General features: G+C 48.5%; 8 protein-coding genes across 8 annotated transcripts; 3 read left to right on the forward strand and 5 right to left on the reverse strand.

Moving 5' to 3' along the window:
- Positions 1 to 97: 97 nt before the first annotated feature.
- Positions 98 to 892, forward strand: N7525_006777 (uncharacterized protein; the record flags this gene model as incomplete). Its single annotated transcript, XM_061213830.1, has 1 exon — positions 98 to 892. One exon carries the CDS (start codon positions 98 to 100, stop codon positions 890 to 892), a length of 795 nt encoding a protein of 264 aa, XP_061068261.1.
- Positions 893 to 2,746: 1,854 nt separating this feature from the next.
- N7525_006778 (uncharacterized protein) lies at positions 2,747 to 4,138 on the forward strand (the record flags this gene model as incomplete). The annotated part of the gene is made up of 1 exon (XM_002567286.2): positions 2,747 to 4,138. The coding sequence occupies one exon, from the start codon at positions 2,747 to 2,749 to the stop codon at positions 4,136 to 4,138; it is 1,392 nt and encodes a 463-aa protein (XP_002567332.2).
- A 682-nt stretch (positions 4,139 to 4,820) lies between these two features.
- On the reverse strand, positions 4,821 to 6,729 carry N7525_006779 (inorganic phosphate transporter; the record flags this gene model as incomplete). Its single annotated transcript, XM_002567287.1, has 3 exons — positions 4,821 to 5,110; positions 5,171 to 6,589; positions 6,651 to 6,729. 3 exons carry the CDS (start codon positions 6,727 to 6,729, stop codon positions 4,821 to 4,823), a joined length of 1,788 nt encoding a protein of 595 aa, XP_002567333.1.
- A 635-nt stretch (positions 6,730 to 7,364) lies between these two features.
- Positions 7,365 to 8,194, reverse strand: N7525_006780 (uncharacterized protein; the record flags this gene model as incomplete). The annotated part of the gene is made up of 3 exons (XM_061213831.1): positions 7,365 to 7,478; positions 7,647 to 7,791; positions 7,920 to 8,194. The coding sequence occupies 3 exons, from the start codon at positions 8,192 to 8,194 to the stop codon at positions 7,365 to 7,367; spliced, it is 534 nt and encodes a 177-aa protein (XP_061068262.1).
- Positions 8,195 to 8,262: 68 nt separating this feature from the next.
- N7525_006781 (uncharacterized protein) lies at positions 8,263 to 9,156 on the reverse strand (the record flags this gene model as incomplete). The annotated part of the gene is made up of 2 exons (XM_061213832.1): positions 8,263 to 8,663; positions 8,796 to 9,156. The coding sequence occupies 2 exons, from the start codon at positions 9,154 to 9,156 to the stop codon at positions 8,263 to 8,265; spliced, it is 762 nt and encodes a 253-aa protein (XP_061068263.1).
- A 252-nt stretch (positions 9,157 to 9,408) lies between these two features.
- On the forward strand, positions 9,409 to 9,976 carry N7525_006782 (uncharacterized protein; the record flags this gene model as incomplete). The annotated part of the gene is made up of 2 exons (XM_061213833.1): positions 9,409 to 9,481; positions 9,774 to 9,976. 2 exons carry the CDS (start codon positions 9,409 to 9,411, stop codon positions 9,974 to 9,976), a joined length of 276 nt encoding a protein of 91 aa, XP_061068264.1.
- A 72-nt stretch (positions 9,977 to 10,048) lies between these two features.
- Positions 10,049 to 13,376, reverse strand: N7525_006783 (uncharacterized protein; the record flags this gene model as incomplete). Its single annotated transcript, XM_002567290.2, has 4 exons — positions 10,049 to 10,334; positions 10,382 to 10,764; positions 10,829 to 13,267; positions 13,320 to 13,376. The coding sequence occupies 4 exons, from the start codon at positions 13,374 to 13,376 to the stop codon at positions 10,049 to 10,051; spliced, it is 3,165 nt and encodes a 1,054-aa protein (XP_002567336.2).
- An 805-nt stretch (positions 13,377 to 14,181) lies between these two features.
- Positions 14,182 to 15,567, reverse strand: N7525_006784 (uncharacterized protein; the record flags this gene model as incomplete). Its single annotated transcript, XM_002567291.1, has 1 exon — positions 14,182 to 15,567. The coding sequence occupies one exon, from the start codon at positions 15,565 to 15,567 to the stop codon at positions 14,182 to 14,184; it is 1,386 nt and encodes a 461-aa protein (XP_002567337.1).
- Between the last annotated feature and the right edge of the window lie 327 nt (positions 15,568 to 15,894).

Here is a 15,894-nt window from a genome sequence, read left to right on the forward strand (position 1 = left end):
CAACTGCTCGACGGACGAGTATATAAACCCCGAAAAGAATCATCTCAAACGAACTACTCATCAGCTTGAGAACATCACAAGGTATTCCTATTCCAAAATGGCCAATATTTTTCAACGTCTGCGCAAGGGCATCAAGTCCCGACGGTCAACCTCTAAGGACGAATCCACCAAAATTGCCGAGCTCGAACAAGAATTGTCTCGAGCCCTCAATGAAGTGCACGACCTTCAGACGCGCCTCGCAGAGCACGATTTTATGCTCGCACACACCACCTCAAGTATCCCCACTCTCGCTATTTCCCTTTTTCAATCTGATTCTCAATCCCTCTCTGACATTCCTAGAACAGTTTCGCCAATAGATATAACGCCAACCTCTATCGATGATATCTGGATCCCTTCGTGCAGTGGCTCATTTCTAATAGATGCAGAACGGCAGTGGCAAGATGGTGACCCAGAGCTTGCAATGGAGCTTGCCTCGGGGGTCATTAGCCAGAACCCCTTTCTATGCGAACTTGATGAGGTGCGATGTCGTCTATTTATCGCTGCTGTTCAGCACTATCTTTGCCAATATGAAGAGTCCATGATGGGTTTAGAGACGGTTATACAAATTAACAACAGCGATGCCGTCTTGCATAACCCAGAATCTAGCATTATCGCCGGTATTACTCATTTTATCAAAGGAATGAACCTCATAAAACTAGGACGGTTCCCGCAAGCTTACTCGTCATTTTCAGGAGCGCTAGGAATACCAGGCTATGATGAAAAGGCCCGTGAGTTCCAAAAGGAGGCTGTTATTGGATTTGCTCGCATAGCGGCTACTGAGTCTGATCACTCGCCGACAGCGTCGCCGACAGCGTCTACTCACGCATTATTAGACTGGGAAGATAATGAATGATCTTAAAAATACAGCCAATTCTCAAAGACCTGCCTAATAATCTGATGTCGCTACTTCGGTGTTTCCAGTCCATTCATTGAGACTCGCAATAAGCAGTTCGGCTCGTGTCCAGTTTGATAGCGGCCGTAGAGTACTCTAGGCAAAGAGGTCCTAGGAATATCAGATAGAAATTGAGAGTCAGGTTGTGAGGGGGGAATAGCGAGAGTGGTGTTACTTGAGGTGGTGTGCGCGACTATAAAATCGTGTTCTACGGGGCGCGCCTGAAGGTCGTGTACTTCATTGAGTGTTCGAGCTCGGCAATTTTGGTGGATTCGTCCTTGGAGGTTGACCGTCGGGACTTAATGCCCTTGCGCAGATGTTGAAAACCATTGGCCATTTTGGAATAGGAATACCTTGTTGATGTTCTCGAGCTGGTGAATAGTTAACTGACTATAGGACAAAATATCCCAAACTAGATTATTCCGACTGTTGCAAAGGACATACTATTTAGCCACACAATAAGTATTCATATTCTATTAGGCAATAGGAACTAAAGTGAACTAATAACCAAAGTGTTATAAGTAGAAGATTAAATGGTAAAATAAGTGAGATTTATAAAAAGTACGAATCTGCTTATCTGCTTAACCTAGGGCTTATAAAGTGCATATCGGAACCAGAAACGGACCAGAGGCTTTTCCTCGGCATAGCAATGGGGAACTCAACTACGTGATCGACCCGGGAAGGAGATACTTCTACAGTAGGGGATAAGTTAGCTAACTTTCTATGAAGTCTTCGTAGCTATCGTTTCGGACACTGTTGTTCTCGTATCAGTTCTTTCATGTGTCTTCAACTTCTAATTAACCCAATGCACATCCATGGATTTTTGTGACCCTTTGTAATGACCCTAGCCCCAATAAATATCCAGCGGCTAATAAGAAATGTCAATTCTGGTCACTGGGAGGATGAGCTCTCGAAGATCCCGAACGTCTTCAATGCCAAATAGAAAGGCTAGAGAGGACTTTTGCTTGTTAAGTAGATGGCGAGGCATCAGATGATGTACTGTCAAGATCACGCGTTTCTAGTTGAACTTGTATCTACTGCATATATTAAACACAATGTTGATAACTTTCTTCATATAGTAGCAACCTAATGTAGCACTTGCGTATAGCACTTATAAGCCCTAGGTTAAATAGATAAGCAACTTCGTGCTTTTCATAAATCCACTTATTTTACCATTTGATCTTCTACTTATAACACTTTGGTTATTAGTTCACTTTAGTTCCTATTGCCTAAAAGAATATGAAAACTTATCGTATGGCTAAATAGTATGTTCTTTGTATATACCTGAAGCAAAACATACGTGTGTCCATGGATGAATAATTTGACCGAGCTAAAACAACACCTATAGGGAGGTGGGAAATACAGTCGTGGAGCTCATTCTATTCATTTCTTGCTCGACACGCTCAGCTGGCACAAATTAATTAAAAGCATACATACACAAAGCGAACAGGACGATAGAATGCGTCGTTTCAGTTTCAGCGAAACAATGGGATTGAGGGCAACAAAGGAAAGGACGACTCAGATCTCGGAATCCCTGTATACAAAATGCCATTGTGTCGAATGTTCTAAATGAAACTATTTTGACGCGTTTTGTTGTCTTGCTTGTCGACGCGTCTGTGAGGTATATAAGGACCACTTTCTCGCCTGCTTGCAATCTTCCTCCACCAACACCCGAGATACCAATATTCTCTTCCATCTTGTTTTCTGTCAGAAATCTGAGCCATTGCAAGACCAACGGCAGTTTCATCGCATCCACTTCACAAGTTTACCAATATCAACCCTAAGGCCCTGTTGGGGACAGACAGTATTCCCATCATGTCCAAGAAGATAGCCCAGGTGAGCAATGATGGGCGCTCCTGGAAGTCCGGATCCCTCTCTTCTCAAGAAGAGAAAGAGCTCACCCAGGAAGTCCACGCTTTACGAGAGAAAAAGCTCAAGCTTTTTGCAAGCACCGTCAACCACATCGCCGCCGACTCGCCTAGCCACGATATACTAGTGGCTCTGTACTATCGGGTCGAGGTTGGTACCTATCTCTTACCAGCTTCGAATTTCATCGGCAACGAAAGACCCTCCGAAGCCGAGTTTATGGTCAAGGTTGCCAGGCGATCAGCAGATAAATCCAACAATCCGTTGCTCGTTGCCAGGTGTGAGTTCTGGATGGGTCGAGTTGAGTTCCTGCGCGGAAATATGCGCAAAGCTCATGAGCACTTCGTGAAAGCGAACCTTTGCGCCATGGATCCGAGTGAGGGCGTCGAATGCCAGGACCTGAGCTTTTATCTGGACGTCACCAGGCATGGGATTAGTGAGCATACTCGGGCTGCAAGACTGCGTGCTCACGAGGACGCTATTTTGGCACACGCAAAATTTGACAAGACTGCAAACAATTCTGTGTCGACCGAAGTCAAGCGCAAGCGACCATTGCGGACTTGGAAGGGGGCTCTTGTCAAACTACAACTACCAGTGATCAAACAACGCCCGCTTGCTAAAGTTGTCAAGCCCCGGTGTAGGGTTCCACTTCAACAAAAGTTGGACAAGAAGCATCTGGAGCAAGGGATAGAGAATCAGAAAAGCTCCAAAAATGAGGTGCTTGGAAAGGTCCTGGCAGAAGAGCTTGGATACGAATCTTGGAGCGATTCTGGGGATGACACCGACGACACCGATACCGATACCGACACCGATAGTGATTCGGACGACAACCCTAGCGGAGGCCCTACAGACGGTGCAGGTGCCACCAAAGATGAGAACACCAAGGATGAGACCGCAACAGACTCCCCAGGCGTCCCTAGTAAAACCCAGCAATCGAAGCCATCTACTGACCCGACCACAGCTCCAGCAAACCCCTCGACTGGGCAATCTGCCTACAGAATGCAGCTGGCATCGGCACGAGCCCGGTACAGACAAGAATGTTTCCAGATGGGCCTCACAAAACAACTCAATCCCGAACCCTACGAGCGCCCAAAGGAACCATTTGTGTTTGGAGTCCCCCATGAACCGACAAAACAGACTCAGTTCCGGGCTGGATTTTTCAAGGTCGGCCTGGAAAAGCGCTCCCGCCCCATGACCATTTTCCCGAAACAGGCTGGCGAGATCACTATTTCCCCTGAGGAATGGGAATCTATTGAACAGGATGCTCGTCAGAAGATTGTCACTTACGATTACTTGCGACGAGAAAGACATGAGTTGCTCAAGGTTGCTGAGGAGATGTAAGTTGGGGATTGATTGAGAATCGCAGACTACTGGATCCAGAATATGTAACTACGTGTGTGAATATATGTACGACTCTTTTTCCTTTTTTACGTTCGTTTTACGTTCGTTTTCCTCTTTCAGTTTTATTCGCATAATAAGGCATTGAGCAAATACTTAGGATTGAAGGAGTAATAATCAATTTCTGCAGTGAAATTCATCTCTAGAGAGTGCTATAGTTCCAAGCCCTAAAAGATCGGATAGAACCTGCATAGACACTTGATTTCCGTTAATAAGACCAAAGATGGCTCTTCTTTCCATCGAACAGTTTCCTGGTCTAGCGGTTATGATTTTCCGTTAACAAATGCGATTAGCAGATGTTCCGGAAAGGTTCTGGGTTCGATTCCCAGGGAAACTATTTTTTTTGGTCTGGTTCTTTTTCGTCCATATTATTTATCAGTCTCGTCTATAGAGGTTCACTTCATTTATATTTCCAAGACTGTTATCCCTGCTTAGTTATGGAATGTTGGAGTTGGAGTTCTTAACATTGGTATCAACCGAATGTCTTCTACTTTCCAATGGAAGTCCAAATATTTTCGTCCAAATGATTGACTGTCCAAAACCTAAAATTGGTATCTCAAAAGAATTAAGTAAAATATGTGCGCTCTCAAAAAATATTCACAACTGAGTCAAAAATGCCAAATGTCTAAGAGCCGAAATGGGGAGCGTTAAGGACCAATCCCATGAGGCATCCGCCAATGGTACCAGCAATGGGAATGGTCATGATCCAAGCAGCCAACAAGAGACCGACACGCTGGAAGTTGACAGCCTTGATAGTTCCGTTGCACAGTCCAACACCAACGGTAGCGCCAGTGATACACATGGACGTGGAAACGGGCAGGGAGTACTGCGAAAAGACCAGCACCGTGATGGCGGCGCCCATCTCCATGGACGAGCCACGGGACGGTGAGTGGTAGGTGATCTTGTTACCCATGACTAAGAGAACAGTTAGTAAAAATGAAGATCGGTGAAATGAAAGACGAAGGGGATGCTCACCTTTCATGATGTTGTATCCGTAAGTGCAAAGACCAATGGAAATGCAAATGGCCAGAACAGCAAGCTGCCAGATAGGCACGGGGGACTTGGATGCAGCAGGGGTGCCGGTGGACCAAGCGGAGTAGATGGCAGCCCAGGGGCCAACGGAGTTACCGATATCGTTGGCGCCGTGGGCGAAGGAAGCAGTGCAAGCAGTGATGATCTGGATGAAGGAGTAGGTGTGCTCGACCTCGTTGGGGTATTTCTCAGCATTGGCATAGACACGCTTCATGCGCTCGCCCTCGGGTGTACCCTCGTTACCACTCTGGGCAGTGTGGATGTCGTAGTAGAAACCGTAAAGAAGGCCGACAGTGATGATGGCGGGGAGGCGCTTGGCCATGAGCTTCATGTTGCGGAATTCGTAGATCTCACCGGCACCCATGGGGTTGTCACGGAGAAGGCGCATAGCCCAGCCAATAGGACCACGGCTCTTGAGGAGCTTGGCGTTGTGACGGTCCTCAGACTGGGCCATGAGTTCGCGGTAGGTGAGCTGGTTGGCCTCGAGTGATCCGTCTGTAGAGCCTGGGATGGAGGCAACGCCGGTCTTGGGCTCCTTCTCATCGACTGTCTGGTGAGTTTCATGCTCTTCGGAACCGTCTTGCACCACAGCGTAGTTGGGGACGTGGGCGACCTCAGAGCTAGTAGGAACGGGACGACTGAAGAGCAGAGGGCCCTGGATGAACATCCACCATTTCACACTGGGGTCCTTCTTGATCACGCGGGAGTGGAGGAAAGGAACGAAGAAGATAGCAGACAAAAGACAGACACCACCGCCAGTGCCGACAGTGACAGCAGCAACGTACCAGGCGGGCTTCTTGTCCAGGTGCAGGTTGGGGGAGCCCTTGTACACAATGGAGAGCGTGCAAATGGTAGCAGCAACCAGGAAGAAGAAAGGGGCACTCCAGACGGCCCAGGGGATAGGGTTTCTCCGTACGTGCACCAGGTACTTGATCATCAGGAAGATGATAGCGCCAAAGCAACCGGAAATGACAGGGGCCATGCCAAGACCAGCGAAGATGGCACCGAGACCCTTGCCATTGTTCCAGCCCCATTGAACCTGGGAAGCACCAACAGTGGCAACACCGACACCGGCGACAGCAGAGATGAGGGAGTAGGTGGAGGACACGTGGGCGGAGTTCTTGGTACACCACATCACCCATGAGGATGCAGCGGCAAGGGCACACGTGAAGGCGAGCATTTGAACGCCGGCATTGCCTTGGAAGGCTGAGTTGGGGATGATGCCGTTCTTGATAGTATCAGCGGTACGGGCACCGACAGCGACTGCTCCGACAAACTCGAAAATGGTACCCAGTACCATAGCCTGGCGGTAAGAGATAGACCGGGAGGAGACACTGGTAGCCCAAGAATTGGCAACATCGTCTATGAACATGCAAAGGTTAGTCGAGGTCAATCAGGAAAGGATAGACTTTGTGCTACTCACTTGCACCGTTGTTGAATGCATCAAGCATAGCAAACAACGTGCCGATGGCGAAGATGTAATCGTACTGGTGGAGAGCCATCTTGATGGATTGTACCAAGACAAAGCTTAGTATTGGACTTTCGGTTGCACTGGAAAAGAACAGAAACCAAGACCAAGATGAGAAGACTGGCTTTTTATGTATGCATGGAAAATTCTAAAGGTTGATATGGCCCCCTGTTCCCTACATATGCAAGACATGCCCAGGTGCCCTGTGGGAAGCATCCTTACGCCAGGCAAACTTCCCGTTTGGGACATTCTGGCTACACGTGCTGGTCCTACTCGCAACGGGAGCCCTTCGATCATCGTCCGTGGGCTTGGCAAAAAATCTAATATATCGAAGCCTAGCCAAGACGGACAAAAGCTCTTTTCCGAAGGCTTAGGGCACTCAAGCAAATAGGACGAGATCTTGGCAGTCGTCTGGGCGGAACTAATTTTACATTGATATGTCCGTCCCGATTAGGTTTAGATTGGCTGAGTTTCAGTGGAATTTCGCGAAGCATCACATGTGATTGGCTAAAGGGGCTCGGCCATTGGATGGTTGCGGCTCTTGGCGGGGGTGGGGCCGGGTCCGCTTTTACCTATGAGAGCACAGTAAGTCTACACGTGGGTGTATAAGAGGCCTATCTCGCTATCCCTGGGAATGCCCAGATTGTCCCTGTCGCATGGCTTCCTGTTCTAGAAGACTGTAACTTCTCGCTTCCAGGTTTCACCAGGCTCTGAGGTCAGAGCACGTGCTCTATTAACGTTGTAGGAATCTGCTCTCTTGGCAAGTGGGCAAGTAGGCAATGGCTAAAGGAAAAAAAAAAAAAAAAAAAAAAAAAAAGAGGATTGGAAAGTACATATGTAAGGAGTGAGTCTTACTTCTGTTGATTCCAAGGGAGTTTGACCAAGACAGCCATGAGGTTGGCTGTGCAATAAGTCGATTCGCTCACGGGCAATGAGCATAATAAGACATACCACGGCCCGGGCGAACCGCAACATCTGAAACCCACGCACTCCGTATTCAGTAGGTAGAAGTTCGATATGCGGGAATTTCTCGCATGATTGGCCCCACTCACCAGCGGCGTTCGCCTCCTGGTTCGCATCAGTGCAATTCTCCGATCTGGCCAGTTTAGCCTGACTCGCAATTACCCAGCTCCGTCACAAGGGCGAACCAGTTACATCAATCTATTCCCAAGGAGGCTTTTCAGCTGTAACATAGGAGGTTATTTCATTCCGATCTAGCCAGACCTCGTCCTTTTGGCAGTTGCCCTCCGAAGTTCGTATGTTGTATGTTGTATGATGTGGTGTACCCCAACCTGGTTCTTTAAACGGATATATCCGTCTGACAGGCCAAGCATAGCGATGACTTTGCCACGCTGAACCCTAGGAGTCCCCGGGCGTTCCGGTGGGATCTCCAACCCAAAGGTCTTTTGTCCAGAAGCGGGCAAACCGAACAGTAATTGATTGGCTAGACCATCATGGAACGGAAGGAATGCCAAGACATGCTTCTCATTCAGCCACATGGAGACATTTTCCTTTTGGAGTTAACCATTAACCCAATAGACACAGAAGGTACTTCACCAACTCTCGTCTACCGAGACAGGGACCTCTCAACACCCATGCGAACCATATCCCCAAATCGAACATTCCCATCCTTGACACCCCAAAGCGTCTTCTGGCTTGGATTGGTCCAGTCCACGTCGATTGTCTCATGGATATCATGTTCGTCAAATATAGGCTGCTTTACCGACGGAGGAATCGACCCAAGGCCAATTGTTCCTGTATTATCTATGTCACTGTGATGCATCGTCGAACGATTCTTGCTCCAAACTGCAAACAATGCTTGTAACGCTGGGAGAGAAAGGGCGATGATGGCAGTACTAATTTCTGTGGTGGACCACACCATCACGTCAGAGAAATACCAAGTTGCGTCATCCGGTTGTTGAAGGGCGGTTACCATAGACACCATGCGGAGAATGGACGTTATATAGTCTATGAGTTGGCAGACCATGACTGGGAAAGTGACAAATACTTACACAACAGCACCAAAGATATAGGTATCAGCCACTCCATCTCGCTCACTGTTAACGACGAAAAGAACAAGAGAACTTACAAAGCTCCCACGCAAAGTACAAGCGCCAGGGCTAGCTTCCTTGCTAACTTTGCCTGAAGCGAGAAGACAATATTCATTGTCAACAGCAGCACAAGCGGGTCTCAGAGGATGGTGAGTACTGAAGTCGAAATGAAGAAAATTCCTGAGCCCATACATCTGCCCTCTGCGCCGCTCCACAGAGCAGCGAGAGAAACACATTGCAGAGCGACGATGAGTGTCTGCGCTACGTACACAACCGTCACAAAAGCAAAAGAAATGCGAAGATAGAGGGTGAATCGCGGCATTTAGTTGAGTCGCGCATAGAAGGCGATGCCGGAGATGCGGCACAGCCACATGTTGAACATATACACAAGTTGAGCTCCAACAAGCCATTTATACATGGGCAACAAAGCCCCCAGACCGCTCATCAATGCTGCAAGATGCTGACCGGAGCCATAATGGATGACCACTAATGAAAGACCCAAGACTATCCAGCTGGCCAACTATATGGATGTGAAATTCCCGTAATACGAATGACCGGATCCCAAGTATATTTGTACTTACCTGCGCGACCAGGATTATGAGATCGTCCCATCCCAGCTCATGAATCAGCCACCCCCGAGCATAAGGCGAACCACAACTACAATGAATGAGAGCATTGTCACAACGACCATGCCTACAATCGCCCGCTGGCGGCGATCCTCCGCCAAGAAGGCCGGTGAGTATTCAGAAGAGGACATGGTGCCCCATGGGATATTTGAAGAATTGATTTCGTGTTCTGAAATGAGACCGAGGGCATATACCTTTGGCCTGCCCAGTCCAACTAATTGGGACGTATGGCAGGATATTTTGTGCGCATTGCAGAGAATGAAGTCAGTATCTCTCACCCAGAAGCAACAAAGCAGCTTTTCCAGGCAAATATAGCTAAAGTGTACGTATCCTATTTTTAACACACACAATATTAACAACCGTGCAAAAAGGGCCCTGGTACTCAATCTTCAGTCTACCAGTCTACCATTATGTGAACCAGATGTCTGAACTCAATAATAATGGGGAATGGGGAGCTGGGTGCAACCAATGTCCCGGCCGCAATCTTGCCCAATTTGAGTTACTCAAACTAATGGCAACCCTGATAAGGGATTACGATATTGAACAAGTGGATGCTAGAAAGGAGTGGGTATTCAAGGACCAATTTGCGGCTATTCCGTCTTGATGGCCATGAAAGGTTCAAAGACGCTCGCGCGATTAATGGAGAAAAAGAAAGGAAAAGGAAAAGGAGGGAATATTACCGACGGCGCAAGCGGCTCCATAGCCTCCCCATACCTGCCATTGGTTTCTCGACAATGACAGTGGGAATAGCTTGCAGAAGGAACCCGATGGGGATAGATATTGCACCGAGAATGACTGAATATGCCCATTGATCGCCAGTCAACTTCGTGATTGAGAATGCCCGCCCGCCGACGAACATTATTAGAATCTGAGCGCCCGTCATGACGCAGGTGACTGCTATGAAGAGCCAGTTATGATGAATCCCTTCGATGAGGTTAAATGATCGCTCAATTTGTCGATTGCTTTATTGGGTTAGTAAGACAAAATAAAGATAGAGACCTCAACATACTTGTACATGTTGAATATTTGCATCCAGACATATGTATTGAAAACAGCAGTCTGTAACTGTGATGTTTGAAGATCACTATGATAGGAGAAGATAGAAGAGCCCGCGAAGTACAGAACGAGTGTTACTACCATCTGATACACAGATTGACCAATGATCATCTTCCACATGGTAGGAGTAATCAGAGGTGTAGATGTTGGTTCGGGCTTGCGGTCAAGTATCCGGCGAGGAGGGGGGTCGGTTGCTAGCGCCAGAGCTGCTAGAGTATCTTGAAAGAGGTTTACCCACATGAGCTGCACTGGCGTGAGAACCGACTCCTGCGATGAGTTGGCTACCGCCGAGACAAATGCCAGGCCCACAGAGGTGAAGGTGATGGTAATTTGGAACTAGAAAAAACATATTAGGTCAACCGCCTATCTATACTCTTAGTTCTTAGAGCCTCTAGCTTACCTGCAAGAATTTCTTGACAGCATCGCTGACTGCTCTTCCCCACATGATAGCCTTGACAATCGAAGAAAATGTATCGTCCATCAGGACAATAGAGGAAGCCTCACGAGCAATTTCAGTCCCAGATATTCCCATCGAGAACCCAATATCAGCAGCTGCAAGGGCAGGGGCATCGTTGGTACCATCGCCAGTAACAGCAACAACTCTCCCAAGGTCCTTCAGACGCTGGACCAGAACCCGCTTATCATCTGGCCGAGATCGAGCAAGAACCTTGAGGTGCGGAACTATCTCCTTCTGCTGTGATGCATCTAGCGCACGAAATTTATCGCCTTCCATCACAAGATCATCTGGACCCTTGATGATACCACATTCTTCTGCGATCGCTCTTGCCGTTAGAAGGTTGTCACCGGTAACCATGCGCACAGTGAGACCTGCTTTATGGCTGGTATCTACAGCACCCCAAGCATCGGCCCGTAGAGGGTCTTGTAGACCCAGAATTCCTTGAAATGTGAGCTCTTTCATCAGCTCCCCGAAGCCGACAGTTCCATCCTCGTCCCTGTAGGGTAAATCCTCCACATCACGGAAACAAATCGCAATCGTGCGCAAGGATCGCGAGGAGTACTGAGCGATTCTGTGGCGTATTTGTTCAATGTCATCCCCCGTGATTGAAGCAGTACCAAGCCCTTGCATCGGCTGTGCAATTGTGGCCACACATTTCCCAAGGAGAATCTCAGGGGCACCCTTCACGTATAATCGATATAACCCGCTGGCTAGTTTGACAACTGTGATCATGTATTTGCGAGAAGCATCAAAAGGTAAAAGGTCCACAATTTCTGCGCTAGCACGATCAAGGTCAACCTGACCTAGTTCAAGATAGTCCTGGGAGAATCTCAGTAAGGCGGCCTCTGTTTGGGACCCAAGGAACTGCCGATTCCCGGCATATTGGCTTTCAATGGCCGTCGAGTTGATAGCAATAGATTGCCTCAGAAGCGACCTCGACTGACCCGAGAGTTGGCTGATGCATTTTGCCACTGGCGAGGAATTTTCTTCACCCACAATGTCTGGGCTGCTAGCTCCATCAGTAAATTGTGAGGTAGCACCAAAGAAACCTGAGACAACAGTCATTTCATTCTGTGTCAACGTTCCCGTCTTGTCTGAACAGATATCCGTGGCTTGTCCCATAGTTTCGCATGCTCGGAGCTGTCGAACCAAGTTATTGTCTCTCATCATTCGAGTAGTAGCAAATGACAACGCAAGCGTAACTGCCAAGGGAAGTCCTTCAGGGACTGCGATCACAACAACAGTCAAGGCCAGAATGAAGACATTCAAAAAAGATTGTCCCTTTTCCGAGGCGGATTGGGTGCTATTCCGGAGGCCTACACAGAACTCAATAAACAAGATTACAAACAGCACAAGTGCAGCAAGTGCACCAAAGCGGGCGATGTTCTTTGCAAGATTGCTGAGCCGTACTTGAAGCGGAGTGAACCCTGGGTCGGTGTTGAGAGAGAGAAGGATTCTTCCGTAGCTTGATTTTGTGCCTGTGGCCAAGACAAGGTATTCACCGACGCCTTCCACAATCTTGGTATGAGAGAGGATGAAAGGGTCGATATCAGGAGAGCTATCAGGACGAGTTGTATCGATAGTGCTCTTATCGACCGGGTCGGACTCGCCAGTTGCCGAGGACTCATCGCATTTGACCTGATGACCCCTTATCAACACGCCATCAGCAGGCACGATATCTCCAGGACTGATGTTGACGATATCACCAACAAGAACCTCGGATATGGGAACCTCATGAATCCTCGCAGATCGAAGGACCCAGATATTGCGGTCTTGCTGTCTTCTATTGAGTTTCCGAAATTTATACTCCTTTTGATAGTCGTTCGCGGCACCGGCGAGAGTGATGACAATGATAGCGACGAGGATGGCAACGCCCTCCACCCATTCAACGGGTGGGCTTTTACGAGCATGCTTGGTTCCGAATGTTTGGTACAGCCCCAAAGCAAGCGAGATAATAGCGGCCCCAGTTAGAAGGAACAGGACATGATCGTTGTAGGCTGCCCACATCAACGACGGGAAGCTCGGGGATGGTTTTATGGGTAGGCGATTGTCCCCGAAGAATTTCCTTCTGTCGACGAATGCATCGTAACCAAGGTCTGTCGAGACAGGGGGCTCAGAGATAGCAATCTTTTCTGTCGGCACGGTGCTTGTAGTACTCGCTGCGACATTCACAGGAGCACCCAGGTAGGTCTCATCCAGGCTCAGACCGGAGTGGACGTCGGTTCGCAGTCCTTCCTCCAAACCTTTTACCCCGCCGAGGGCATAAAAACCCTGGGCATCTTTGGATTGTACAAGATCGCCTAACGCGTCAGGATCTAGGGAAAAAATCGAAGAAGTCCATTGGGTGGACTGTTCCGTGGCACGTTTTGATCGCGGGTTCTTCTGAGTACCGTCAGTCAGACGCATTTCCAGTCCTCACCATCGTTGAACTTACTACTCGCAACCAAAAAGCAGATATGCGAGAACCATTGGCTCCCAAAGTCGGCGTCATTTCATGGAAAATGTCATCGGGGGAATCAGATGGATAAAATCAGAAAGGAGGTGCACATGTGCTTTTGGTGAAATACGAATACGGGTAAAGAAAAGGAAGGAACTGTAAAATACCACTTGGCGTATCTTGGGAGAATTTAAAGATACATATGTAGAATATGAGGCAGGATAGCAGTACATATTATAACCATATATATGATTGACTCAGACGGAGATTATTCTGCTTCAATCCAGTATACTTTTGCAGAGATATCTGTTTGGGTCTGGAACACACGCCACCTTGCTATTCTGTACGGAGGACATTCTAGAGGTATTAATCAATAAAATCGGGGTTTACATATTCACTGGGTCATTAATACGGGGCTTCCTACTTAGTTCTTCTGACTAGTCATGGCGCTATTTGACCAGTGCCTATCACAATTAGCCATACGAGGACGCCCGCGCGAGATATGCAGCTTAACAAACAACCAAAGTCCACCAGAGCAGGCAACTGAGTTTCTCATAAGGCTATACTACCTATTGTATTCCCACAAAACAAACCCAGAGATCACGCGGGAAGATTTTGACAGTCCAAAGTCTTGGGAAGGAGGCTGTGCAAGACTAAATACCATGTTAATGCCCGAGGCTTACTGCCCCCCTGACCAAAGTGGTTCAAAAGAGGTGCGTCGGGGCCAACAAAACTTTAGAAATGAACACAAGCCCAGAAAAATCTGATTGGAAATGGCTAACACTGGCAAACACTGGCTAGATACAGACTAACGATGCTGACAATATTCCACAACGCCTCTCCACGTTCAAAAGAAAGTCTAATTCAACGTACGCTGTGAATTCTGATCCGCCGCCTCTACCCACGCTACTCTCCTCAGATCGTCCAGCGCCGCCACGGTATCTGGGTGGTCCGTTCCGAATGCCTTTTCTCTGCGAGAATACACTGTTTCGGCCATTCCACCGGCGACGTCCCACTTGCTTTGCGACTGGTATATAAAGCCCAGATTCGCCATCGCGCTGAGTGTGTGTGGGTGGTCTTTACCTATTGTCTCTTCCATCAAACGCAGAGAGCGGGCGGCCAGGATCTCGGCATCTGGTGACTGCCTCATCATTTGGTATGTCACTGCAAGATCCGCCATGGCAACCAGTGTATGTGGATGACGTTCCCCGAGGACTTCTTTCATGACGGCTGTTGCTTTCCCACCGAGGTCTTTGGCTTCTTCGAGCCGACCTTGATTGCGATATGTCGAGGCAAGGTTGCTGATGGACATCAGGGTTTGGGGGTGCGTTTCGCCGAGCACGGTCTCGCTGATAGCGACGACTTCCTTTTCAAGGCGCTCAGCATCCGACCATCGGCCCTGTTCGCGGTATGTGGAGGCAAGGTTGGCCATAGAAGTCAAGGTGAAGGGATTATTCGTCCCAAGTATTTCCCGACTAACAGCGACAACCTCTCGTTCTAGTTTTTCAGCGGAGTCTAGCCTCCCCTGGTCTCGATAAGTCGATGCCAGAGTGAGTTTCCAGTTTAACAGCGAAGCATCGGTTGGAGGTAATTCCCTTTCCCCAAGATCGACCAGTTGGCGCGCAATTGACTCGGCCTCTTCATACCGACCGAGATGGGCATACGATATAGCCAGATTAGACATCGAGCCCAAGGTGGATGGATGGCTGGGACCGAGAGTCTTCGTCTTCATCTCAAATATCCTCGAATCAAGCTTTTGAGCATTACCCCAAAGCCCTTGACTCCGATATGTGGACGCTAAATTCGTCATTGAAGTCAACGTCTGGGGATGCTCCTCGCCAAGGATCCTCTGTCTCAACTTGGTCACCCGGGAAGCGAGAGCAGCAGCCTGATCCAGCTGCCCTCGGCCCCAATACGCCGAAGCGAGATTGTGCATCGCTGTCATAGTCATTAAATCTTGCTCTCCCTTTAGGTTCTCGCAGGCGTCCAGCACCAGAGTGCCTAGATCTTCGGCGACAATCCATGATTTGGCCTGCAGCCATGTCTTCACACATGCGGCTAGCTCCTCGAGCATTATCGTCATTGCGTCAGAATCCGCATCTTTGCCGAATAGCCGATTCCCCGCTGTCGTCATAGCCGACTCCAGGTCTGTTGCTTCAGTCGTCCAGCCTCGGCCATGATATATGGCTTTGAGTTCACTGACCTCCCTCTGGAGCGACTCGAGGGAGGGAGGGTGTTTGTCCATAGATCACAGGCAGGACAGCAAGGATCATTCAACTCCGGGGTAGGTTGTTGTTTGTTTGTGTAGATGATCTGATAGGCGTGTTCTTAATCACTTACCCGTATCGGATAATGTTTTGGGTTGTCAATAGATGGGGTTGATCGTGATGAGGAGACTGCGCGACCGGCATGCGACTCTTTCAGAGGAAGATAATAATTGTGAGCCGCGAACGCATTGCCAAGGGTGGGTGTGGGGAGAACGCGAATGCACCAATTAATGCGCCGATTAATGACAATACAGAGCAGAGAGGGGTCAACGGAGACTTGTGTTCCCCGAGTAATAATTCGTGTA

This window comes from Penicillium rubens, assembly GCF_028828025.1.
Source record: "Penicillium rubens strain IBT 27055 chromosome Unknown utg000003l_segment0_segment0, whole genome shotgun sequence".
Lineage (NCBI taxonomy): Eukaryota > Fungi > Ascomycota > Eurotiomycetes > Eurotiales > Aspergillaceae > Penicillium > Penicillium rubens.